General features: G+C 35.6%; 1 protein-coding gene across 1 annotated transcript in view; it reads left to right on the top strand.

Moving 5' to 3' along the window:
- LOC123549941 (sushi domain-containing protein 2-like) overlaps positions 1 to 22,558 on the top strand; it is a 57,780-nt gene extending 35,222 nt beyond the window's left edge. Inside the window, exons 4-18 of the mRNA XM_045338386.2 lie at positions 910 to 1,066; positions 3,656 to 3,907; positions 4,927 to 5,072; positions 6,219 to 6,400; positions 7,002 to 7,280; positions 7,971 to 8,230; positions 14,272 to 14,415; positions 14,722 to 14,877; positions 15,369 to 15,500; positions 16,037 to 16,162; positions 16,575 to 16,823; positions 17,219 to 17,398; positions 18,065 to 18,194; positions 18,877 to 18,948; positions 19,252 to 22,558. Of these exons, the coding sequence (XP_045194321.2) occupies positions 910 to 1,066; positions 3,656 to 3,907; positions 4,927 to 5,072; positions 6,219 to 6,400; positions 7,002 to 7,280; positions 7,971 to 8,230; positions 14,272 to 14,415; positions 14,722 to 14,877; positions 15,369 to 15,500; positions 16,037 to 16,162; positions 16,575 to 16,823; positions 17,219 to 17,398; positions 18,065 to 18,194; positions 18,877 to 18,948; positions 19,252 to 19,336 (2,550 nt within the window). The 3' untranslated portion in view covers positions 19,337 to 22,558. The remainder of the gene's footprint in view (positions 1 to 909; positions 1,067 to 3,655; positions 3,908 to 4,926; positions 5,073 to 6,218; positions 6,401 to 7,001; positions 7,281 to 7,970; positions 8,231 to 14,271; positions 14,416 to 14,721; positions 14,878 to 15,368; positions 15,501 to 16,036; positions 16,163 to 16,574; positions 16,824 to 17,218; positions 17,399 to 18,064; positions 18,195 to 18,876; positions 18,949 to 19,251) is intronic.
- The last annotated feature ends 4,193 nt before the right edge of the window (positions 22,559 to 26,751 follow it).

The following is a 26,751-nucleotide window of genomic DNA, read 5'->3' as shown; positions in this document are numbered from 1 at the left end:
TAGAGGAAACACCCTTCCTTTTATACTTTTATAATAAGAGTAAAAACCATTGGGACGATTAACACACGAGAGATACGATCAACACCGCATCATCGCACTTTACCGTCTGTGTTTTTATTGGTGGAAATGTTTTTCTTGGAAGGGCGTAACGTTGATTGAGATAATGGTTAAAACATTTTAACGTGTTTTTAAATGTTGCTTCTTTGAGATGATATAAATAACTAGATTCAGCGTTCGTCTGCCTGACATAGCTTCTTTTGAAGTGATTCGTGCAAAAATGTTAGAGTAATTCGGTAAATTATTTAAAAGTACATTCATACTTTTCATACAAAGCTACTGTTGATCTTAGCTAACCTTAGCATGAAAGCGTGTGATCCGTCGCCAGTCGTCCATCTTACCTGAAATAACTTCTTCTGATAAACTTAAAGTTGGATATTCACCAGACTAAGTCAGGGGCGTCCCTGCATGGACCTTTCTCAAGTCTGTTCTTATGATTTCACTGGACTGGTTTTAATTACCATAAGGTCGATAACAATACAGAAATAAACATTAACACTTTTGACATAGATTTTTCACCAAAAGCTGATGGCTTAGAGTAATATATTTTACATGAAGCATTGACTTGGCGTTTCCTATCATGTTTTAGACCACAGTAGAACAAAGGGTTATATATATAAAACAAACTTCTAAAACAATGCTCTCCGAAAGCCAAGTTCACGACAAGTGCTTTCTTGACAAGTTTCTGGAAGCTAGATTCCTTGAATTAAATTTGAAACCACCACATTATTAACTTCATCAATTAAAATGTTTTTCTCTGCCTTAAATCTGTTTCCATTTTGAGTACATATCTCCTCGGTAAGGCAAATTTCGTTCCCATGCATCTGTTATATGTTTTCTTCTGTTCCATAGGTTGGCTTCTCGTCAGGTGACCTACAGCAGTATTACTTGCTCGAGTACTCTGGTACAGACGAAATAATAAACATTGGTAGACGGAGTAATATCGGTATACCAGGAAAATACATTTTCCGACTTGACGGCACAGTTGACGATCAAAGTTGCGGTGGCGGTAAGGCATTTTCTTCGATGAGTACATCTGAGCCGCACCATGAGAGAAACCAACATTTTGCATTTGCGACCAGCATGGATCCATGCATGCTGCTCGCTAACGGTTTCTCTAATTGCAGTAGGCTTTGAAAGCGAACAGCATGGATCCTGACCAGACTGCGCGGATGCTGGTCGCAAATGCACTATGTTGGTTTTCTTATGGTGCGGCTCATTTTGTATACAGTGCTTGACAAATGATGTCCATTCAATTTTAGTTTATCTGGATTCAATTGATATGAATGCATTTTACTGGTACACATAGATACTATGTCTTGAATTTTAAGTGTGAGAGGAATATTTCAGAAGTGATTTCGACCGTCTTTTTCTATCTCAGTTGATACATTTAATACGATTCTCTAAATGATTGCGGACTATTTAATTGATTCCGCCTTTGAATTTTCCGGACGTTATGTAAGTTTGAAACGCATATTGTTATATACATGTAATGTAAAATTTCAATCAGCCATATTTTTTCTCAAAGCATCATTGTATGCGAAAGATGGGATCGTGTGCTTGGTTTTGTTAGGGCAATTTAAAAAATATTGGTCCTCAATCAGTTTTCTTAAAGAGCTTTTATGAGAAAAAGTTCCACAATGTAGATTTGAATGATTTTTTCATAGATGTTGATTTACCTGGTTTTAACCATGTGGCTAAATAAAAATATGGGTCTGTGCGCTTAATTTTGCACAGTTCGCCTAATATCAATTGAAGTGAGTGCACTACTGTTTAGTTGAGTAATTTTACATTAGAACTGTCTAAAAAATCTTGAAAGAAGCGCTGACTTTGTAGCACACTATACGGGACATAGTAGATTTAAGACGGCCGGGTCTAAGAGCAGGCCCCTAAATGGTTATGAGACTCTTTTCCATTGTTCGCGTCTATTCTCACACTATAAAATATACATACTTTTTTTTGGAAATTAATTTGAAGCTTATACGGGACAGGTCCGACTATATATAGGTGTGCAGTTTGGGCCACATTTGTCTTAACGTTCTTTTCTCGAATTTTGTTTTAAATTAACAATACACCCCCACCCCCACATTAAAAACAAAGAAGCTATGCTAGGATATAAACACAATCTTTTCTTCTTTATCGATAAGAAACTGATTCAAATATTTCGAATATAATTCATGATAGGAAACTCAACGGCAGCCGTTTTGCGTCAGAAGATAAACGAGAAAACACAAAAAGTTCCATTGTGAATGATTTTTATGAAATATTGATGATTAAGTATTAATTCATTGTTAATTTAGTTTTTGATCTTCTGAGAAGGAATATTACAGCTCAGCGTTCTCTCTTAAACCTGGAACAGAAAAGCAATGATTAATAAATCAACGTATTCAATGCAATCTATCATAAAATGTTCTATAAATAGCAGGAATGATCTATTCCTGTCATTATTTCTAAGACGTTGTTCTTTAATATCTTTGGCGGCTTTACCTGTATGTTTAGGTTCTACACTTACCTTCGAAAGATACGTTGAAATGCCTGCTAATGATTTAAGGGTGAATATGTCTAGTAAACGAATGATCTGTTATGTTGCAATCGTCATTGAAAATACACAGAAAGGTCTTTCTTTCCAAAAGATATTGCTAATGTCTGATTTTCATATGCTCCTAGCATTTCTAAGCATAAAGCATGGAGGGTTATCCAAATATACATTTAGAATCATTATAAGATTTAACAATTTTTGTATGTACACATTCATACTTGAACTTAAAGATTTTTACACCTTTACAATGATTGAACCTTTAAAATGGACTTGTAAATGAGGTACAACAAATAACATGGAAAAAATAGACTGTGTGCAAAAGTTTTTGCACCATTTGGGTACCACAAACCACGGCCTTGTCATAATTAATTACATAATATTTTTAGGCTAGTTTTTTCTCCGGATATCGTAACGTTCGTCGGATAGTGTAGGACATGTATTATAAATATTATCAAGGAGAGAGAACATAATCTCGGGAGGTTATCAAAACGTAATAGGAAAATCATACACGGTCTGAAATACGCCCAAGTTCAACAGGTGTTATATTTCCTAGTCTCACAGCCAGGTAACCGCGGTATTTTAAAGGCTCGCTTACCAACACGCGTAATGATAGACATAATGTGAATTATTATAATTACGTTTAGGAAGATATATTAGCTACTGACACGTGTTTTGTATTTACAAAAGCGAAAAGGGTTGTACAATTTAGATACGAATGTAAACTGAGTATCTAAATAAATATATCTAGTTTTCATAGTGTCACTCCCATTAGATACTAAGTACAAAAAATTCACCAACCATAACATTAAGCATGTTTGTGTGGACTTTTTAGATGTTTATTTTGCAAAACAAATTGAAAAAAAAAACACTTAATCTTTACCACATGTGATAGAATTAATTTGTTTCAAGTTGCAAATTCTTAACAGTATTTAGATTTTTTTACCTGTTACTAAACTTCTAAAAGAAGCTTAGCAGGTCCATAGTTAAAATGAATCAATGCGTAACGCTTTTGTAAAAAATGAAATGAATTCAAACCTGTTTTCTATTACTTTCTTTCAGAGAAAATAGAAATTTTTCCGTCTTCCGTATCTATGCTGGGAAGAGAAGCAATTAGAGTTACCGGCCCTTGTTTGTCTGAAGTCACAGAAGTCAAGGCACGTATCAGGGAGTTAAATTTAGAGTTCAATTGTCACGTGATTCAGGATCAGTCAGCGTTGTGCGTGATACCAAGCTTATTCAGAACGGGAGATTTAACCTTCGATTTTCTCCAAAACGGTGAACGGTGGGAATATTCAACAACGATCACTAGCGGTAAGAGTTGTCCACTATTCCGATATAGGGTTGTCCACCTTTCTGATATAGGGTTGTCCCCCTTTCTGATATCTTTATATTTATGCAAGTATAAAAATTGACCGTGTTGTTTAAAACGATTCTAGTGATATTTTATTTATCTTTTCCTTTTCCTATCAGTGATACAGTATTGCTCGTGTACAAAATATTACAACTTCTTATCAATAGAAAATAAATTTAGTCTTTTTTCTTGATTTTTATATCTAATAAACTGTATTACTCATCATTCTATAGGTTTTCTAGGTGATAGTAAGAATTTGAATTTCTTGACGTTCAAAATATGTTAAGTAATGTTTAATGTACTTTAAATAGGGATCGCATTTGTTTTATTTAACCTTATTTATTTAACCTTATGAAACTCAAAGTATATATCAAATGACTTGCCCGAGAGTGTCCGAATTGAGAAAAAATATAATATCTTGTGTAAATTATAGTTTGGCGTAGAAACTATTATTTCCTATATGTTTTTATACTAACTAGGATATGTGGGGGAGAAGTTCGAGCAAATAAGCTGTAACCGAAGTTTAAATTGTTTTTGTTTTCTTCAAAGTTTTGTGACTTAAGTTTGACTGCAGGTTACACAATATAGAAGATATAAAAGTATTCAAAATACTTTCGAAAGTCTTAATTCAATCATTTTAGCCCATTAGATTGAAATGAAACCCCAATTTACGAAGTATAAGGATCGAACGTTAATTGTGTTATGAGCCGCACCAAGAGAAAACCAACATAGTGTGTGTGCGACCAGCATGGATCCAGACCAGCCTGCGCATCCGCGCAGTCTGGTCAGGATCCATGCTGTTCGCTGACGGTTTCTCTAATTGCAATAGGCTTTGAAAGCGAACAGCATGGATCCTGACCAGACTGCGCGGATGCGCAGGCTGGTCTGGATCCATGCTGGTCGCAAACTCACTATGTTGGTTTTCTCATGGAGCGGCTCATTTGTGTTATATCTTTACAATTTTTTCTTTTTATTCTAGAAAACATAATGAATATACCAGCAAAAATAGTCCGTCAACAAGTCACGAAATGGGATCTCAATAAGAAAGTAACTGTGAGCTGGGACCTAAACTCCGCCCCTAGACATAAAGAAAAAACATTGGACGTTTTAGGTTATATAGCTCATGTAAGTATACATCCGTTTATACAGCTTAGCTTGGACACTATGATGAAATCGGCGTAAGCACGCCACTACAGCACAGTGCACACGCACTATGTGTTTATATCATAATTTTGTTTAAATACAGTTCATAATATTATGATGAACTGGAAATTTGACCTTTCTACATCGGTTCTAATGCTTTTAAGTTCATAGGCTGAAATCCAGTTTTTAGCGTGTTATAAAACATTTTTCTTGGGGCTCAAAAATGGCCGTAACAATTGTAAAAGATGCATGCTTTAAAATAGCGCCGAAAAAAATCTAATCATGTTATAGTACTGAAAGAAAATCTGAAATCTGTAAAACAAGATTTATTAACAAGATTCAAATATTCACATACTTATAAACTGTATGAGCTTTTCTCAAATATCGGGTTAAATTATAGGTCAAAAGACATAAAATCATATAGTCATTCTCATAAACGCTTGTAAGTTTATCTTTCTACTTTAGCCTACATTACAATGGTATGATGTTCAAATGTTTTCTGTTAAATATTGACTTATGATCACGAATCATTTGATCTTTGACTGTTTTAATATTCCACTCGTCTACTGGATTATGCAAATATAAATTTGTCTGTAGTGGTATCTTAATACAGTAGATGTTACTGGGTATTACCGACCTTCAAATGTTTATGTTTTAAATGCATACTGAGAAATTGAAAATCAACTTGGAAACGAACCGCAGAATGAATCAGACTCGGTTTTCTTATTAGGATTTCTAATGAATTCTCTGGAAGCTATTGGTCCATATAAAACTGATATTTAATTTATTGTTTGCGTTTTAAATTCCTGTTTAAATGATGTTCCGCTTTGAACTATAGGAGTATTTTATGCAAACAGTGCTGTTATAAATGTTGCTTCAGGGAAATATATTTCTTGAAATTTTAAGATTTGCATGATTCAGTCTTCTTTCAAGTTTGCTTTGAAAGCCGGTTTTTGTTTCGACTTCATTATCATAAAATATTTTGTTAACTTTTATTTTTTGTCAGTAACAGTGGAATTTTAAGATTTCTAGGATTGGCTTTGTTTCTCGTGAGAAATTTAAATTGGAAACCATTCGCTAATTTATTAATCAGCGCACGCCTTAGACAAAAGTTATTTCTATTTTTAGATCGACGAAGAAGAGCCTCGTTTTGAAATTGTGCAAAATTATAGTGGACTTCTGACAGAGACATATACTTTTAAGTTATTGTCAGAAATGATAGACACACAGAAGTTGAAGTTAAATTCACGTGTAGGAGTGGATAGTCTAGTCATGCGTCTGTGTTGGATGGATGAACACCATCCGAAAACGTGAGTCTTTAATATTAGGGTATTGTTTTGCCTTTGTTGACCCTATACCTAGTCTGTAATTGCTTGTCTGCGTGCTGAATAGTTTATTTATTTATTTGGGTTTTTACGGCGTACCAACACAGTATAGGTTATATGGCGCCAAACAGGACTACAAATTTTGGTTTCACATCTCATTTACATCGAAATAAAAACATGAGGTATGGAATCAAAATTTGCATACCTGCTGGAATCACAGAGTTACAGCAAAACCAGGTGTTAAGACCCTATTAGTCGCCTCTTACGATCATGCAAGGGTAAGGGAGTGGTTCCAATTCTTTTCATACATAGATTGTCTCAGAACCACATGGAGCGCGTGCTGAATAGGGTCTTGATATATTATAATGATATAAATAAAGTGTGAACCCTTTTTCGCAATTTTATATAGTCCAAGACAATTTTATAAGGCTCATTTGGTTGATAAAAAACCATTTTCATTAGACACAGATTTGTTACATAGCATTACTTATAATGAAATTTAAGTGTAAAACATTGAAGTTGAAATATGTTTGTGTAGAAAAATGACCGCTGCATATAAAAATGAATGCAAACATTTCTTCTGCAGATTGCCTGTTTGTATTTGGTCGGATGTGTTTCCGGTTCGATGGAAGAGTTCGAATTCAATATACTCGGAACAGTGGTGTGAAGATTGGTTAAATAGTGAACAAAATTTCCCACCAATTACTTTAAACCCGCCAAGTTGCCCGTGCATCGCATCAATGGCGGGAAATGACTCTGGACATTTCCAGAAGGACCCTCTCTGTGATATAGACAAATCTAGTGTTAATACAAATTGTGTATATAATCCAAATGCTCATAAGTGCTATAGAAGAAATTTAAGAAGGTAAGATAGTCTTATTATCTACGATTTTAAGTACCCAACCTGATATCAGCTACACTTAAACTGCTCAATAAAGGCCATACATTATTTATAACCATGATCTTGCAGATTTAGTAAGCGCGCGCTTATAAACTGTTAAAACAGTATAAGGGAGATAACTATCTTAAAATTAGCTTTTTCAGATAGCGCACACTTAATATCATTAAAAAAACATATGTAAAGTACGACTAATTTGCTTCCTCAGCTGTGGCACGTCTTTAAATACTACATAATTTCTGAAAATTTTTCTAACATTATTTTCGATATATGAGCCGCGACATGAGAAAACCAACATAGTTCGTTTGCGACCAGCATGGATCCAGACCAGCCTGCGCATCCGCGCAGTCTGGTCAGGATCCATGCTGTTCGCTTTCAAAGCCTATTGTAATTAGAGAAACCGTTAGCGAACAGCATGGATCCTGACCAGACTGCGCGGATGCGCAGGCTGGTCTGGATCCATGCTGGTCACAAAGCCACTATATTGGTTTTCTCATGGCGCGGCTCATATTATAATATTGTGATACTGCCGAATATCGCGTTTTGAATATTGGGATTGAAAGCATAACAAAGCAGTAGTTGCATGATAATTGACCGTCACTTTGCTGATGTAGCTTGTCTAGTATAATATTAACATTTTATTTCTGGCATCTTTAGTGTGGATGGAAGCGGTACAACATGTTGCTACAACAAGCAAGGGAATCTAATGGACGTCCGTAAGTACCCAGGATCAGGGACACACCAGCGGTACCACTATCGAGCTCAGGGATATACAGCAGTGCCTTTCTTCTCTTACTTCGAGTCAGACCTTCTCCCTAGACTTCACTGTTGTCAGTACTCAGATAAACATTGTAAAAAGGAATTTGTCAAATATAGACCTGCCACTACGTGCCAAGATTATAAGCCGCCTAGTCCAGGTTTGTTACTAGTGTTTTTACCAGTTTGCTTATTAACCCTTACCATGCTGGACACGATTGATTTTACCTTTGCGACCAGTGTAGATCATGATCAGCCTGCACATCCGTGCAGTCTGATCATGATCTGCACTGTTCGCCATTCAGTCAGTATCTTGATGGTAAGCACCCCTTTTAACAGTTAATGGTACTGTCCAAATTAAAAGATGGACAAGTTCGTTATAGAAATTTAGCAGGGTAAGGGTTAACTACTCTTTTTAAGGTAGTGGACCAGTAATTACAGTTCGGCAGTTTCTCTTAGCAGTTCGGCATTTTCGGACGTAAATATAGCAAGACCGAAGAATGCCGAACTCACACTCGGAGAAAACACGGAAATTGCCGAGTGTCAGTACAGATACACTACCCTCAGAGAGTAGAGACCCGTCATCAGACTGTGTCTGTCCCTGACCCCGAATAATTATACCAAGAATCAAAAATGGGACACTATAGAAAGTTTTCTTGCTGCCTGGCACTTATGAATTAAGACTATCAAGTTAAGCAGAGCAGTTTTGGCCCATGTGGTACTTCTAGTGGGTTCTTACTTGTAGTGAAAGAAATGGGCTAGAGATGTTCTGTTGACTAAGTTGAGGAGGGGTTAGGGCAGCTCTTATTAGCTGTACGTAAGTGTATGTTGAAAGAAATGGTTTTATCTCTTTGTGCACAGAAATAGATATTCACTCAGACGTTCATAAAACATTGTCAGCATCATATAAAGATAAAAGTGTATCGTATTCGAACCGTTTTGAGATCAGTTACGTAGAACGTATTCTTAAAAAGTGGACTTGTCGCAACCTTTGTTTTAAGAACATAAGGGTATCCTTTGTCGAGTCACTTGTCCTTCATCTTTGTGGGTTCAATCTAGTATCGTCACGTGTGGGAGTCATCTAGCTTGTTTACTGAAAAAGGAGCACCCGGGGCCTTCGTCCAGCATTCGCCATATGACCTGAATTGTGTCGTTTCAATTAAAATTCAACACAGCGAACAAACGTGCCTTGCTGTACTTGACACAATTTAGATAAGAAATGTTTTATAATGTGTAAAATGCTAGATCGCATAAAGTAAAAGTTAATTGCGTTACAAACCTTATTTAGCCGTTATCATGCTGGACACGATTGATTCTGCCTTTGCGACCACTGTAGATCATGAACAGCCTACACATCTGTGCAGTCTGATCATGATCTGTACTGTTCGCCATTCAGTCAGTATCTTTTAGGTAAGCACCACTTTTAACAGTTAATGGTACTGTCCATATTGAAAGATGGACAAGTTTATTATAGAAATTTAGCAGGGTAAGGTCATTTTAATACTGTCTGGTTCTCCTATTATTGGTCAAATGTATATGCACTGAAACGCTTTTCTATGTCGAGGTTGAATAAATTAGCGAAACAAAAAAGGTTTTAACCAATTTTTAAAAAAACTCGACGTTATACGTTTTGATGCTGCTATATAAATATGACATTTATGACATATTTATTTGAAAGATTTGTTTTATTTTGATTGAGACGTTCAGTCAATGTTGACACATATTGAAGTAAAACATAGGAAGCATTTTAAGTTAAGAATGTTTTTAAGAGTCATGAAGTATCTTAACACCATTACTATAGTGTTTACTAATATATGAGGTTAAGTTATTCTTAGTTTAGACAGTTAATACCTCAGCGTTTGACCTATATTTTTCATCCATGGTTTACTAGTATCACCTTCAATTCAGTTAGTATATCCGGAATTATATCGTCACTCAAAATGTTTCTGTGCATTTGTTGTTTCTAACCGTATATGAGTGAAGCTAGGGATACAATAAATGCGTTGGTACTTGTTTATTGTAATTCATTGAGATCGTAAATAGTCGCTGGAGACTAACTTTCGAGGATTTTGTGGGAGAAGTAATGCACGAGATTAAATTCAGTTCCAACGAACAAGTTAAATTCCCATTCATTTTATGTTTAAAAAGTTCAAATTCACGAATCCACTAGGAAATAGCCGCTTTGACTGAATCCACGAAAATACATACCCACGAAATTAAATGATTTGACAGGACGTACGAGTATTGATGTAACGAGAGAATAAGAAGAAAAAACATGTTAAGAGATTAACCCCTCAGACCCTGCTCCCACAAAGAAAATATATATTAGGCGTATCTTACTTAGAAGATTTTCCGTAAATTTGTTTTTAATCACAGGGGTTTTTTTTACGACTGGGGGAAGAGGCCCCAGCCTGTCACTGGGGGAAGAAAATAGCGCGCGACGAGCAGTTTTGGGGAATTTTTTCACTCAGGGGGGAATTTACAATTATGCATAATAAACACTTTAAACTATGTTTTTATTACATATTCTTGCAACTTTTAGCAACTATACACACTGTCACTTAGCAATAGATGGACTTGCACTAATGTTCACTTATCATTGTAACAAGGTGGGTGGGGAGAGTTGAAATGCTCAAATCATTGAATATTTAAAGGTCACATGCTTTTATTCACAAAAAATGCTTTAAAATAAGAGTTGCTTTTGCAAGAGTCATCATATTATTATTAAATGCATACTTTTGTTGGCTTTTTATTTCAATTGTACTAGAAAATCTTGTAAGAAAGGATAAAAAAAGTCCGAAAATCACGATCGCGAAAACATGTGACAAATATAAAAAAACGAAAGCAAACATTAAAAATTCTTGATAAAATACCCGTTTTAAATTTCATCTTTTCACCAGAACTATTCCATACTTATAATATCTGATTACTTAAAACATTTATATTTTATTTTGCTCTAGCAAAATACCTCGGCAAAGATAATAAATTTGCGTAACGGCCGACCGGCTTATTTAATCGAATCAAGCACATAAAATAATTACTTTAAATTAACAACACATATTACACAATACAGCATAAGCTGTTACCGCTAATTAACAAGAGGTACAAACACAATAATCTGACGCTGCATTGTTTATCAATCATCTATATTACATACTTATGATAACCACGTGTCAGTCGGCGCGTGGCGTGATTGACATCTGTCAGCAGCTAATTAACATACGACGGTCCGCCTACTGTCATACTTACGCTGGTGTCGACAAACAGTATGAAGTTCACTGGGATTTTGATTGACAAGGGGCAGAGCTTTCGAACTCGTTACGCATCAAAGAGTATTACCGCGAGACAAGCAGACGCCCACGGCATATTATGTGCGGGTCAGATACGAGTTTTTATCGATTTTCGCTGGTCAAAACCGGAACCTCGGGTCCACTGAACGCTCTTCAAACATTTTTCTACTATTTCTAAAGGTTTCCACACCCATTGAAAATTGTGAAAGACCGTCTGCAATTGTGAACGGGTCCGATATTCGGTCGGGAAAATCGCTGGGAGTAATCTCCATTGCTTTGTTTACGATTTTGGAGGGGGGAATTTCGGACGTAGGGGAATTTCGACTGCGGTAGGGGAAATCCTTGGCTGTGGGGGAAATCCTCGGCTGGGGGACGAGGCCGATATTCGGCCTCTGCTATAGAATAAAAAAAAACCCTGAATCAATATGTTCGAAAAATGAAATTTATCTGAAGATGAATTTTACAGTAAAATGACTAAATGAATTATGCAGTTAATAGGAACAGAAGAATATTGTATATGTGCATAAACTTTACTGAATACGTATTTTAATACAAAAAAAAATGTAGATAATTTATTGAACCCCGCCCAATACATAACAGTTGATGTATTTGTGATGAAATTAAGTGATAGGTAACTAGTGTATATACTTTTTGTTTGGTGTGGTTTTAAATCACGACGGTTTAGAGTAGGTCATGTGGCGACTTTCCAGCTTTTTTAATTGAGAAAGACATCAGATACCCCTCCTAGCATGATTATATTAGTCATGGGCGGGTACCTGGGTTGAATCCCCTACCGGCCGTTTCCAGTCAGATAGGTGGCGTCCTTGCTTGAAAGAATTTTACATCCAGCGAGGGATTTCGAATTCATGGCAACGAGTAGCAGTTGTTTAAAAGACTGTGACCTTGACCAGTCTGCCAAGGAAGCCCTTGTCACTGTTTGTACTATATATCTTATTTATTTATTTATTTTGTTGGGTTTAACGTCGCACCGACACAATTAAAGGTCATATGGCGACGTTCCAGCTTTGGTGGTGGAGGAAGACCCCAGGTGCCCCCTCCATGCATTATTTCACCACGAGCGGGCACCTGGGTAGAACCACCGACCATCCGTAAGCCAGCTGGATGGCTTCCTCACATGAAGAATTCAACGCCCCGAGTGAGGCTCGAACCCACACCGATGAGGGGCAAGTGATTTGAAGTCAGCGACCTTAACCACTCGGCCACGGAGGCCCCACTATATCTTATATATCGTATTCAAAATGAAATATGTTTACGCAGGATACAGGTTTTAGTCATTAAACAAATTGATGGGTATAAAAACGTGGTATGGTGACATTAGGGCGGATTTATTATCATAATGAAGGAAATAAATTTTCATAGCAAAAAATTAAAAATTAATTAAAGATGCCAGTAAGCTGTTTGATGACTTGCTGTTGCATAGTTAATTAAGTTCAGATTATATTAAACGTCCCACTGTACAGCAAATTGCTTACGTTAACCTATACACTGCTCATAACGTATTCATAAATGCTCATTAATATTTTGTATTTAAGAATACTTGATAGATGCGTCAGTCCAATGCATGTTTGTTTGGTACGCTGAGTAATTCTCGAAAGTTCATATTTTTATCATTCAGAAGTCATTGAACTTCAACGCACGTGACCTATGCAAGAAAAATTCATAATATGTGATGCTTATTAGCACAAACATCCTAAGAAGTTTTTGGGTCCTGATCAGTATACTATAGAAATTAGCTGTGAAGACATAGTATCGAGTTTGTGTTAAAATTCAAAGACATTGACAAATCAGCAAGGTCAAGGTTTCAAGTGTTTTTAAATACTGTTTCCAAGCACAAGAATTCATTTTTGCACAAACGTATTTGTGTTATATGGTGCCTGTAATTGAAGGGATTCCTCTTGCGGGAATAAACGGTATTTAACCGGTTGAAGTGCTGTTTTTACCACTGGTCGTTCCAAAGGGGTGTTCCACTATGTCCTCAATGCGTTGTTTCACTTTGTATTTTATGTGTTTATGTCAATTGTTTACACACATATACATACGCTGTTGAGGAGTCATTTTGGCAAGAACTTGTATATATATATTATCTATATATATTCAATGTATCTTCGAGATCCAGTTAACTTTCAGAGAGAGAAAATATAGCTTCTCTGGTCCCAATCAGTTATAAAGACTAAAAAGTCACTACTGATTTGTGAGACATGAAAACAGAGATTTGAGTATATATATGCAAATGTTGAACCAGTACGAATGTGTAGTACAATTCGGGCTCGTATATAAAGCAGTATCATTGGGTTAGTGGACTTGCTGTGGCATGTGCGTGTTCGTTTGTACTGTTAGGCGCTTTGCCGTAATTGGTCTGGTATATTGTGGTGGTGATTTAGTTCGTATTAATTAATTCTCTCTACTATATAATAATTTATAATGCGAACTTGTATATTAGCGGATCTCACGTATGGAAAGTCAACTGTTCTGAATATAATTATATCCCTTAACACAAATTATCTATATATATTCAATGTATCCTCGAGATCCAGTTAACTTTCAGAGAGAGAAAATTAGCTTTCTGGTCCCAATCAGTTATAAGACTAAAAAGTCACTACTGATTTGTGAGACATGAAAACAGAGATTGAGTATATATATGCAAATGTTGAACCAGTACGAATGGTAGTACATTCGGGCTCGTATATAAAGCAGTATCGAACTAATCTTATGGGTTAGTGGACTTGCTGTGGCATGTGCGTGTTCGTTTGTACTGCTAGGCGCTTTGCCGTAATTGTCTGGTATATTGGTGGTGATTTAGTTCGTATTAATTAATTCTCTCTACTATATATAGATAGATATAGATATGAGCTATAATGAGTAATAATGCATCTCTGTTTTTATATTTACAGCCCAGGCCGCGGGCGATCCTCATCTAGTGACCCTGGATGGCAAGAGTTATTCTTTCAACGGGGTCGGGGATTTTTATCTAGTCACTGATCAAAACTCGTCAATTGTGATACAAGTCAGGGCGGAACCAGCAAGAGACAACAATGGTATGTTTTGATCTGTTATACAAGAAACTTAGAAATACACGTGAACTGCAGACTTACCGTAGATATTATTCTAAAATTAACAAGAATGTTTGTGTTGCAGGACGATGAACTAGTCAAAAGGTATGAAACAATATTTCAAAATGAAGAATGGGTTCTATAAAATGTTCGTATTCCTACCTCTGTCATTATTTGCGAAATTATTTGAATGCTATTACGTCTTACCTGTTACTTCGTACGCAGTTGTCTGCACTAAACGTTTTTCCACTCAAACGAAATGTAATAACCACCGTGTACAAATAATTTCAGGTGAATTACAAAATGCTACAGTATTCAGCAGTATTGCGGTGGCGATGCCTCTGTCCAGCGATACGGTAGAGATTAGGAAGACTGGGGAAGGCTCGGAGGTTCTTGTAAATAGCGCGCCCTTTACTACAACCAAATCAACTACCTCACAATTTCAAAGTAAGACATTTACCGTCTCATATCTGACTCAATACATTTGTATATTCTTGAAGGATCTAGTTATATTGCATATATCATTTATTTACTTTTTGTTTGGTTAAGTGTTACACCGACACAATTTTGGACATATGGTGGCATTTCAAGCTATTGATGATGAAGGAAGACCCGATTCTCTTCGGGGTACAGTTTTAGGCATGGAAGGTTACCATGCATCTAGTAATTCAAAAAAAAACATCGGCCTTCCGTAAATCAGCTGGAGGCATTCCTCAAATAAAGAATTCTATACGAAAGCGAGGTTTGAACCCACACCAATGAGGGGCAAGTACTGTGAAGTCAGCGACCTTAATTGCTAGTCTACGGAGCCTCCCCACTCCCCCACCACCATCATAAACACGACTTCCCCACCAAATATATATTGTTTGAAATAAAGTTATTATGAATATATTGTTGAAGTATCGAATGAACTTTATGATTCTCATTGCTCGTTTTAGATATTTCACTGTTACACAACGACGATGGTAGTTTCCTCATTGTTTTGGAACCAGTCAGTGTTTCTGTTACAGTCGAGGTCACGCCAGATCTTCTAAACATTATCGTACTCATTGGTGAAGATTCATTAAAAGGTATGCTAAATATACAACATTGTATCAATACAGTGTTAAGTATAATGTTCAAAGAACGATGTCACTAGTCAAATAAATCCAGTAATCTTTCACTACCTGCCGGATATAGGTTCCAGATCAATTTCTAGACTGCAAACTGTTCTGTAGGTAAAAGGAAGAGGCACATGTCTAGCAGTTCAGAGAATTGTAAATACTTTGAATATTTTTAGTACGGAATTCCATTTTTAACCATTTAATCTCTTAGGCGGCAAGTGATTCTGCCTTTGCGACCAGTGCAGACCAAGATCAGCCTGTGCAGTCTGATCATGGTCTGCACTGTTCGCCATTCAGTCAGTATCGTTTTGATAAGCACCCCTTCTAACAGTTAATGGCACTGTCCAAATTGAAAGATGGACAAGTTCATTATAGAAATTTAGCAGGGTAAGGGTTAATAACTCGTGTACGGAAGAGTGATTTTATTATCCGTGAAAGAAGAATGGTCAATCAGTTTACACGTGTATATTACCTACAAATATGAAAGATGGCTTCTATTTTAGGAGAGATACTCGGGTTATTGGGAAACTACAATGGCAACTCTAGTGATGATTTTATTGCAAGAAACAGAACGATGTTGAGGTCATCGTCATCTATGAGAGACATTCACTTTGACTTCGGATTAACTTGTAAGTTTAGACTGTGTTCATCAATATACCGGATTTCATTAATGGTGAAAATAAAACACAAAAAAAAGTGTTTAGATCAAAGATAGAACTGGCTAATTTTTTGTCTAAAGTGAACAATACTCACATTTTGTATTTCATATAATCTTTTATTTCTGTTTCTATAATATTTTCTTTCTTTCTGTTCTTTATACGGTTACATTAAACATTGAAGAGATTATGTATTGCTTAAGCATTTCGAATTCACGTTTTTTGCATTTTGCTTTGTACATTATTAAAGAATGACTAGCATCCGAAAAACGCTCATTTTTTTACACATATTAATTGACCATTTGATGTTCTGGAGTTTTACACAAAACCTTGCCTCAGCAGATGTATTTACTCTACATATTTGACTTGTTTTTCTTTTGCGCAGGGAAAGTACCACAGAACGAGTCCATCATGTCATCACCACCCATGGAACTAAGTGCAGACATAAATTTCCAACCCGTATTTATAGACGAACAATCAGAAGAAACTGTCAGGAACGGTACATACGAAATCTGCGGTACAAATTTGCAATGTAAATTTGACTATAGTGTGACTGGAAAGGAGTCAGTGGCAAAAAGCACAGCACAGTTCACAAACAAGTTTGAAGCTTTGAAGAAAGAGCTTGATCAGAAAGGTGAGACCTTGAACAAATAAGATCCTTTTACTTTGTGGTTCAGATACATACAATTCGTAACCTTAGCGCAAAAAGTGAATAAGTCCTTCTTTAAGTCAGTGCAGTTATCCACTTCTTGCGCTGAGGTGACGAATTCTTATTTTGTCGATAGCATTTTTTAACCATTAAAAACATGCATATATCTGCAAAATTTAATTACTGATTTTCCCATGTTTAAACAATCGTCAGAGGCAGGTTGAAGAGAAGTGGGCAGTTGCCAAGAAGATTAGTCTGACTGGCCAGTGATTAATAGATAGATATATGAATTAGTATTTTAATAATCTGCTTACTGAAATTATAGAAAAGATTTATAAATAAAAATGCAAGTATTGTAATGTATTATTTTTACCATGCAGTTGTGCGATGCCCTTACCTCGATACACCTACAAATGGCAACATGACACAAAACGGCGATTCTGAGGGCGCAGTCGCAACATTCACGTGCGATACTGGATACGAGATGATCGGTGGAACAGCAACACGTGTTTGTCAGGAAAATAACGTTTGGAGTGGCTCTGTGGTCATATGTGCGGCAAGTACGTATAAATTAATTCTCTGACCTTATTTTATAAGATGAATATACAGGTAGAAATCTAGTCATTAGCATATAACTAAGGTGCTGTATGGAATATTTTTAAACAGGATTTAAAAGAAACAACGTTTTATTTCTAGTGAGGAAGTGTGTAAACGTATTTTTTAGACCATATCTTATGTAACATGAGACCACTACACTAGCCTATGATATATAAGATCGTTTCCTGAAATGATCTCAAAACTTTGGGGAAAAAAAAACACTCAAACTTGTTTGTAACCAAAACTACGAATAAATTCAAACTGAAGAAACAAAACATGTTACGTCGTGTTAATATAAAGCATCTGCATAATGGTTAACACTAGTTAGAAGAATAGTACATACATGCGTTCGTGATTTCTAAACAATAGCAGGTCAGAATTGATGATTTCAGAAAGAGATGATTTACAGGTCATTTTTATAAAGGACTTTGAATTGTATTATGTAAATGTGGAAGACGTTTTAACAAGTATGAAAACATAAATGAAAGACTGATACATTTATAAGTAGGCCTACACATAATGTAATGGTGTAGAAATAGCAGACGATAGCAAAGGCTGATCTATTTATATTATACACATATAGTTGAATAGTTATTTATAAGCATACATATGTTATTGTACTGTTGTAGAAGTAGCAGACGATGGAGAAGGTTTTTCCCAAAAGATAGTGATAGTAGCGACAGTGTCTGCTACAGGAGGAATCGTCCTGATATTGATCGTTTCTGTTGTCGTCTGCTGCATGAGGAGACGTAGAAAAAGGTACGTATTTTTGTAATGTTTTTTTTCGTAAAGGGCATAACGGAATATTCCCAATAATAGAATTTCCCTAAACTTAAGATATTGAAGGACAACCATTAAAGAAATAAAATTATGCATTAAAATCATAGGTCACCATTATTGAAAAGGAGCTATCTGCTCTTGAAAACGGATTTTCCCCCAAAAATGCTGTTTTCAAGGATAGATGACTCTTTTTCGATATCTGTGTACTATGATTTTTATTGCATATTTTTGTTTCCTATATGATTTTCCTTCAATATCCAAAGTGTGAAGAAATTCTATTGTTGGGAAAAAAATTCGCCCATCACATATACAGGGAATTCTAGCATACGCCTTTAAGTTGGAAATGTAATATTTTGCTTCTTGAAAAGGAAAATTTATGATTCGGATAAATCTTAAAAGTGCATCGTAAAATACGATGTTAAAATCTTGTTCGTCTTTTAAATGTTGAACAACGGTGTAACATATAGAATTCATGCTGTCATGTATAGATCTGTATGCCGCAAAGGAAATAAATGAATTATTGATCTGCAATTTCTGTAAGACCTTATTCTTGTGTTCTTCAAAATATGTACAATGTAAAGAAAACAATGAAATACCAACTAGTGTAGTCGTTATTATAACTTACTTATGTATAAATCTTTTATATTATTTTTTTCTGCAGCAAACCAAGTAGTGTAGAAATGACTGACATCAACAACATTCCTATATTTCAAAACCCTGCTTTTATGAAGAAGTAAGTAGATCGAAATGAACGAACATTTATGAACCAGAATAGTAAACAGTAAACCATATACAGATGTCTTATGTTATATTTCTTTCTTTTTTTGCAACATGGGTGTTAACTTCCGTGTTATGAATTACCGAATGTACCGAAAATTCTTAGAAAGTTTACCAAACAGGCACATTTTACGGTCCTTTTTCGTTCGATTTATATACTGAAACAAACATTCGTTAAATAAGAGTCTTTCATTCTTAATTGACATAAAATCAATGTACGAATTTCAAATATTTAAGATATAATTATCTTAACTTTCAGATTGCAAGATACTGTTGCAGACGGACCATTTAGGATACCTCGACCGAAATATGCTGACCCAAGCATATTCGTTGATTATTTTTGAAACTGACAAAGTCAGATTCTTAGTGTAAAGCATGGAGGGTGCTATTAAAGAATTAAAGAATTGATGAAGCATTCGGTAGCATAGAAAGTAACCGATTTACAAAATATGAGAAAGAATCTACAAACAGTAAAGCTTATTTATGAGATTATGCTACAGACACGAGAATGTAAGCAAAATAACGCAAGTTTATGACGTAGATCGTAGAATGATGAAGTGGTGATACCTGAAAACTAAATATAGAACTTGACATTACATGTAGCTGACACAGGAAGTTCAAAATGACAGGCGATGATGAGATTAAGGTGACGCGTGTGACTTTGTATTAAATGGTTTTTACGTTGAACTGCTGTGATTCATTTTCTACTGCGGAAGTTATTAAGGTCAACTAAGGCAGTTTGATAGGTTCAGCGAGTCGATTATGGATTTGTCAACTTTAGAGTGACCAAAATATACGAGATAAAGTATGAAAGGTTGAAACACGCAAAATTGCCAAATATTAACAGACCTAGTCAAGATAACCAGCATTTACAATTTACAAAGGTTTCAACAGGCTTTAAGTCCATACTGAATAATCATGAATCGTTTCGCTAACATGTAGAAATTCAGGTATTTGAGGATATCAAAAAAAAAAAAAAAACGTCTTGTAGTACGTTAATATGTTTTTAGAGGAAACACTCCCGTTATCGGAGAGTTTATTGCATGTGCACGTGCTTGAAGAATGATTATATAGTTGCACGACCAATCCTCGATTCATGGTCGTCTAATGGAGATGTTTCTAAATATCCAATTATTCAGTTTTGTTAAAATTATGAAAATTTGAAGTAGCAATGAAACCTACGCAGACAACACTAAAAATTAAAAACGATTAATAGAAAGTGGCCGAAAATGATCGACACTGAATAAACACGAAACAAATCCATAAGGGCATCCGAAAATGAAACTTGTTAATGTATTTTCTTAAACTAGTCTTATTTTCCAATGCTGTATCGAATTCAGCCGGCTTTGTTATGAATTGTAGATTATCATAGACGTTACTAGAACCATTCTATGAATAATGGAACATTTTACAAACTGCAAAGCAGTCACAATTACATGTAAGCATATTCACCGTGTCAATGAAAAGATATCAGTTAAACTTCCATATAATTATTTTACTCAGACAATTTTACATTTCATGTGCAAGTGACGAGAAATATTGATGAGATTCGGTACACTTCCGGGAAGATCGATTTGGTCTTGCAGTTTCGCTTAGTTTAAATGAAATCTGCCAAACGAAAATCTGCATTATTTTTGTTGTATGAATAACACTTTCACTTAGACATGGTAACTTTTTATTGACACTTGGTGCAATGCGTTTCCACGGACAGTCAGTCAGGGTGCTTTTATAAGAATAAAAAAATAAAGCCTAGCACTATCCATATGTAATGTAATCCTGTATTTGTCCATATTTTGCCATTTTCTCACAACTTAAGTTACGCAACTCATTTATGTATACTTCTGTTTAAGGTCTCACTTATTCTAGTGTAATATGAAGAAATGGTGCTTCTAAAATATTGGTGCCATTAATTTATAAATTTTGGTTTTGTGCGAATGTGTAAGTAAAGGTACTCTCCGTAATATGCAAGTTGTTAAGCATGAAAGACAATGAATTACTCATGTTGATGTTCAGCTGGACCGTCTTGCCATAGAAACAGTATCAAGGTGTATATGTGGACTTCGTAAAAGAGATTGAAAATCAATACTTTCTACTGTCCTGTAACATTTGTTATGGTAAATTCAGTTGGACGCGTATTGCATAAATAGTTAAGTATTTTCTTAGAACTTTCATTATGTTCGTGATTTACTGATACAATATCAAGATTTCCGTCAATGGCAAACGTTGTATTTCTCTAACACTGACAATTATAACATGAGAAGTGGAATGTTGTTATTTCCGAAAATGGAAGTTTCCTGTGTTAATTATGAATCTTTAGTATGTAATAAAGAGAGGGAAATAATTTAGTTTTCCGAACAATTTTCTATTGGTTTAGGTATTTTCTTGATTATTAATTTGTTTACTTAAAATATTCCTCTTTGTCGTGAATTTAAGATCGTAAAAGAAATCTTTAAAGCAGACGACTTTATCATATGCAAGAAGAAAAATATCAACACCTGTCAAAAATCAACGCTATTTGTAAAACACAGTAGAGTTTTCTTCTGTTTTGAGAAGATATTAAATACATATTTGAAATATGTAGCTGACACTTTCAGTATTCTTCCTGTCATTGTTGGAATATGATCGTTTGAAAGAGGGCCTTACCTGTTGTATCATGGTGTATTGATGTAAATGTTTGCGATGTACGTTGCAAGACCAAGTCTGCATTGTTATTAGAAGTATGTTATAGTTCTAAATGTATGGGCGAAATAAAAACGTTTTAACCTTTACCCTGCGGATTGGTCCATCATCCAATTTGGGTAGTACCACATGTTTATTAAAGGAGTGTTCACTGAAAATTAACTGACAACAGCGAACAGTGCAGACCATGATCAACCTGGACGGACGTGCAGGCTGATCTTGTTCTGCACCGGTCGCAAAGACAAAGTCGCCGCCAGGAGGCTAAACGTTAAGATATCAATGTTCAGAGAAAAAAATCGTACCGTTAATCGATTTTGTTGTTGTATAGTTATGTTGTGACAATCCATCCTAAGATACACCTATTCAGTGAGTAGTTATACCATATCTATTCTTGATATGCAACTCAAGTGGGTCAAATATTTTATAACTGTGTCATATTTTGAATATACTGACATTGTCGAGGACTAAAGTGATCATAAAATGCGTTTGTCTGGACAATTATCAGTTTCTATACATGTGTACCCATGTCACAACAACACAAGGTCTTCACGGCAATTTTTCTCCGTGAAAATGTCTATATAAACGATAAAAGAAAAATATTACCGTGTTTATGGAATAATTATTTGTCAGCAGCAGTATGAAACAATGAATATGTTACATTTTTATATTTGTATATATTGTGTTTATTCATTTCTCATTTTACTGCATTTTATAAGTTTTGTTTTAACATTTTATTCAATCATTTCATTTTATGTACTGATGTAAGTATTGTTTTTATGTAAATTTCATCCAGTTGTTAAAATTTTAACATTGCAACTATTTGTTATTATTTATTTCATGTAAAATTGAAAGCGACACAATGAGAAAAATAAAACATTACAACTTTATATATGTGTTGTTATGAATACTTACTATTTAACCCTTACCCTGCTATATTCCTATAATGGACTGGTCCATCTTTCAATTTGGACAGTACCACTTATTATTCAAAGGGGTTTTCACTGAAAATTTACTGACTGAATAGCGAACAGTGCAGACCATGATCAGACTGCACGGATGTGCAGGCTGATCTTGGTCTGCACTGGTCGCAAAGGCAGAATCATCTGCCGCCAGCAGACTAAGGGTTAATTAAATGTCTTGGTAACTGACCCTCCATTTTTCAGTCTTTAATTTGTTTTTGGTTTGCAGAATCCGTGTTGATTCATGTTATATGAGCCGCGCCATGAGAAAACCAACATAGTGGCTTTGCGACCAGCATGGATCCAGACCAGCCTGCGCATCCGCGCAGTCTGGTCAGGATCCATGCTGTTCGCTAACAGTTTCTCCAATTCCAATAGGCTTTAAAAGCGAACAGCATGGAGCCTGACCAGACTGCGCGGATGCGCAGGCTGGTCTGGATCCATGCTGGTCGCAAACCCACTATGTTGGTTTTCCCATGGCACGGCTCATATAATTATGTTTCGTTTATATTAGGCAATAACTAACACAGTTATACCTTTCAACGGAAACAGAGTTTTATTAAAACCAATTTTGACTAAAGAAGCACACTAAAAAAATACCATTTATGTTCTGCAATCATGTTTTATTGTGTTAGTGAGTGTTTCATCACCCGCCAGAATAGGTAATAAGGTGCAAAGGCCTGAGAAGATGCTGGTTCATTACAGGGAAAGAATCTGCCTGTGGCACAGGTTTGGTCTGACCATAGTGTTAACTACTTCAATGTACACATGTTATGGACAGCAGGGGTCTGTGCATTCCTGCCTATAAAATCAGCTGCCTTTAATAAAGCTTTTCATTAAAGTGAATTTTGACTTATGAAGCTCAGTAAAATAATTGTTACCAATTAGGTTCTTCTATCAAATAAATGGCTTTAATATAAGCTAAATTGTGTGAGTAAATGTCCCCCCCCACCCCACGACACACACACACACACACACACCAGAAGAATAGGTATTAAGGTGTTACGGCCAGAGACGATGCTGGTTTATTTCAAGGAAAGAATCAGCCTGTGGCACAGGTTGTGTCTGTGTCCGTCTGACCATGGTGTTTTAGCTACATGTACTTTAATGTACAAGTGTTATGGTCAGCAATGGTCTATGAACCACTGCCGAAAAAAATCAATTGTCATAAATTAAGCTTTCTCATTAAAACCAGTCGTGACTAATGGAGCGCAGTAAATTACTTGTTAACAAATAAATTCTTCGATCAAATAAATTGTTTTAAAACAAGCTAAGTTGTGTGAGTGAACTGCTGTATCGTTTCTGGGATAGAATCAGCCTGTGGCACAGGTTGGGTCAGACCAAAGTGTATTAGTTACTTCAATGTACAAAATGTTATTGTCAGCAAGGAAGTGTGCATCTCTGCCTATAAATCAGTTGTCATTAATTAAGCTGTTCAATTAAATCCCTTGTTACTGATTTAGGTCAATAAAATTAATTATCAGCAATTAAATTCTTTAATAAAAATAGCCCAATGTTGTTCTGTGACGATATGTATATCAAAAGAATTGGAACCACTGTCCTAACCTTGCATTATCGTAAGAGGCAACTAATAGGGTCAGAATACTTGGTTGGAACTCACTATGCCATTCAAGCTGATATAATAATTTTCATTCCATACCTCATGTTCTTTTTTTATTATTATTATTAAAACAGGTCTGTTACCAAAGGTTTTAGTTCTGTATGTCGCCATACAGCCAGTACTGTGTTACGCGGTATTCACTCATTGGCTCTTATCTCTTCCTAGCCTACATAAATGACCTCACAGAGTCCATAAAAAGTAAGTCACGACTTTTCGCAGATGACACTATTGTCTATCTGACGGTTAAATCCTCTCTTGATTCCCAATCCCTACAAAATGATCTCCACTCCCTAGAAGCCTGGGAAAAGGACTGGTCAATGGAGATCAATCCGGATAAGTGTGAGGTATTGAGGATTATTCGAAAGAAAAAAACATTATCTATAACTATACACTCCATAATATAGCACTTAAAACTACAGAAGCTGTTAAATACCTGGGCATCACACTAAGTAAAGATCTCAGTTGGTCAAAACACATTGATAACATCACATCGAAAGCAAATAACTCACTTAGATTCATCAGAAGAAATGTCAAAACAAACAACAGAAAAGTAAAAGAAACGGCTCACAACACATATGTCCGCCCACAGCTTGAATATTGTTCCTGTATATAGCACCCTTGGCAAAAATCCCTCATATGTAAAATTGAACCAATACAACAATCTGCAGCTCGATACGTATGTAACAACTATGGCTAAACAAGCAGTGTCACCCAAATGCTTCAAGATCTCAACTGGCAATCCCTTGAACAACGCCGCATCAAACATTCCCTAATTATATTTTTCAAAATTAAGTACAGTCGTATTGCATTTGACCACAACCACCTCACACCTACAAGGAACCTGAACTACTTGATCCCACATTCTCATACGCAATACCATTCTAACTCTCTTTTTTTCCCCAAGAACAATTCGTTCCTGGAATGGTCTTCCCCTACATATACAGTCCGGTTTGATTCTATCCACTGAGAGGCTGACAACGGTAACCTTCTAATCTATATCATGTTTTTTAATCTTAGTAATTGTAGTTCTTTCTAACTTTGCACCTAATGAGCTTGCTCATTTTTTAATAGTCTGTCCCAGACAAAGCGCCTCCCAGTTATAATCAGAATTGATTGTTGGGCAGTACACAGTAGATGTAGACGTAAAACCCAAATCTAAATCAAATCAATTTAAGTCAAACTAATTTTTACCAGTTAAGTTGATCAAACAAATTACTTGTTTTGAAATAGGTTAGACATGTGAATGAGTGGGTGTTTTACCACCCACCAGAATAGGTATTAAGGTGTTAAGACCAGAGACCATGCTGGTTCATTTCAGGGAAAGAAACAGCCTATGCAACAGGTTGGGTCTGACCATAGTGTTTTAGTTACTTCAATTTACACGTGGTGGTCAGCAAGGGTCTGTGCATCCCTGCTCAAATCAATTGACATTAATAAAGTTGTTTTCATTAAAACAAATTGTGAGTAAAGAAGCTCAGTAAAAATAACTGTTACCAGCTAAGTTTTTCAATCAAATAAATTGTTTTAGAATAAATAATTTGTGTGAATGAGTGTTGCCACCCACCAGATTAGATATTAAGGTGTTAAGTCCAGAGAGGATGCTGGTTCATTTATGTGAAAGAATCAGCCTGTGGCACAGGTTGGGTCTGATCATAGTGTATTTGATACTTCACTGTACAAATGTTATGGTCAGCAAGGGTATGTGCATCCCTGCCCATAAAATCAACTGTCATTGACAACGCTTTTTTCATTAAAACTAATTATGCCTTTGTTACTGATTAAATTCTTCAGTCCAATAAATTGTTTTAAAAGAAGCTGTGTGAGCGAGTGAGTGTTTCACCACTCACCAGAATTAGTTTTAGAGGAGATGCTGGTTCATTTCAGGGGAAGAATCAGTCTGTGGCACAGGTTGGGTCTCTACCATTCCAGCTGGTATAATAATTTTCATTCAATACCTAATGCTCTTATTTTGATTTAAAACAGATCTGAATCAAATATTTTTAGTTTTGCATGTCACCATACAGCCAGTATTGTCCTAGTGCGCAGTAAAACCCAAATCAAAATCAAATCAATATAAGTCAAATTATTTTTTAACCAATTAAGTTGTTCAAACTTACTTGTTTTAAAACAAGTGAGTGAGTGAGTGTTTCCCCACCCACCAGAATAGGTATTAAGGTGTTAAGGCCAGAGAACATGCTGGTTCATTTCAGGGAAGGAATTGCACAAGTTGGGCCTAACCATACTGTCCCTGTAACTTCAATATACAAATGTTATGGTCAACAAAGTTCTGTGCATCATCCCTGCCCGTAAAATCAGATGTCATTTAATAATCTGTTCAATAAAATCACTTGTGACTTATGGGGTTAATTAGAATTAATTTTAGGAAATTAAATTCTTTAATAAAATTAGCACCATGTGGTTCTGGGACGATATATGTATCAAAAGATTTTGATCAACTGTCTTTCCCTTGCATGATCGTAAGAGGCGATTCATAAGGTCT

The sequence above is a fragment of the Mercenaria mercenaria genome, chromosome 15 (assembly GCF_021730395.1).
Source record: "Mercenaria mercenaria strain notata chromosome 15, MADL_Memer_1, whole genome shotgun sequence".
Lineage (NCBI taxonomy): Eukaryota > Metazoa > Mollusca > Bivalvia > Venerida > Veneridae > Mercenaria > Mercenaria mercenaria.
The sequence above is the reverse complement of the archived record's forward strand: the minus strand, read 5'-3'. Positions and strand labels throughout refer to the sequence as shown.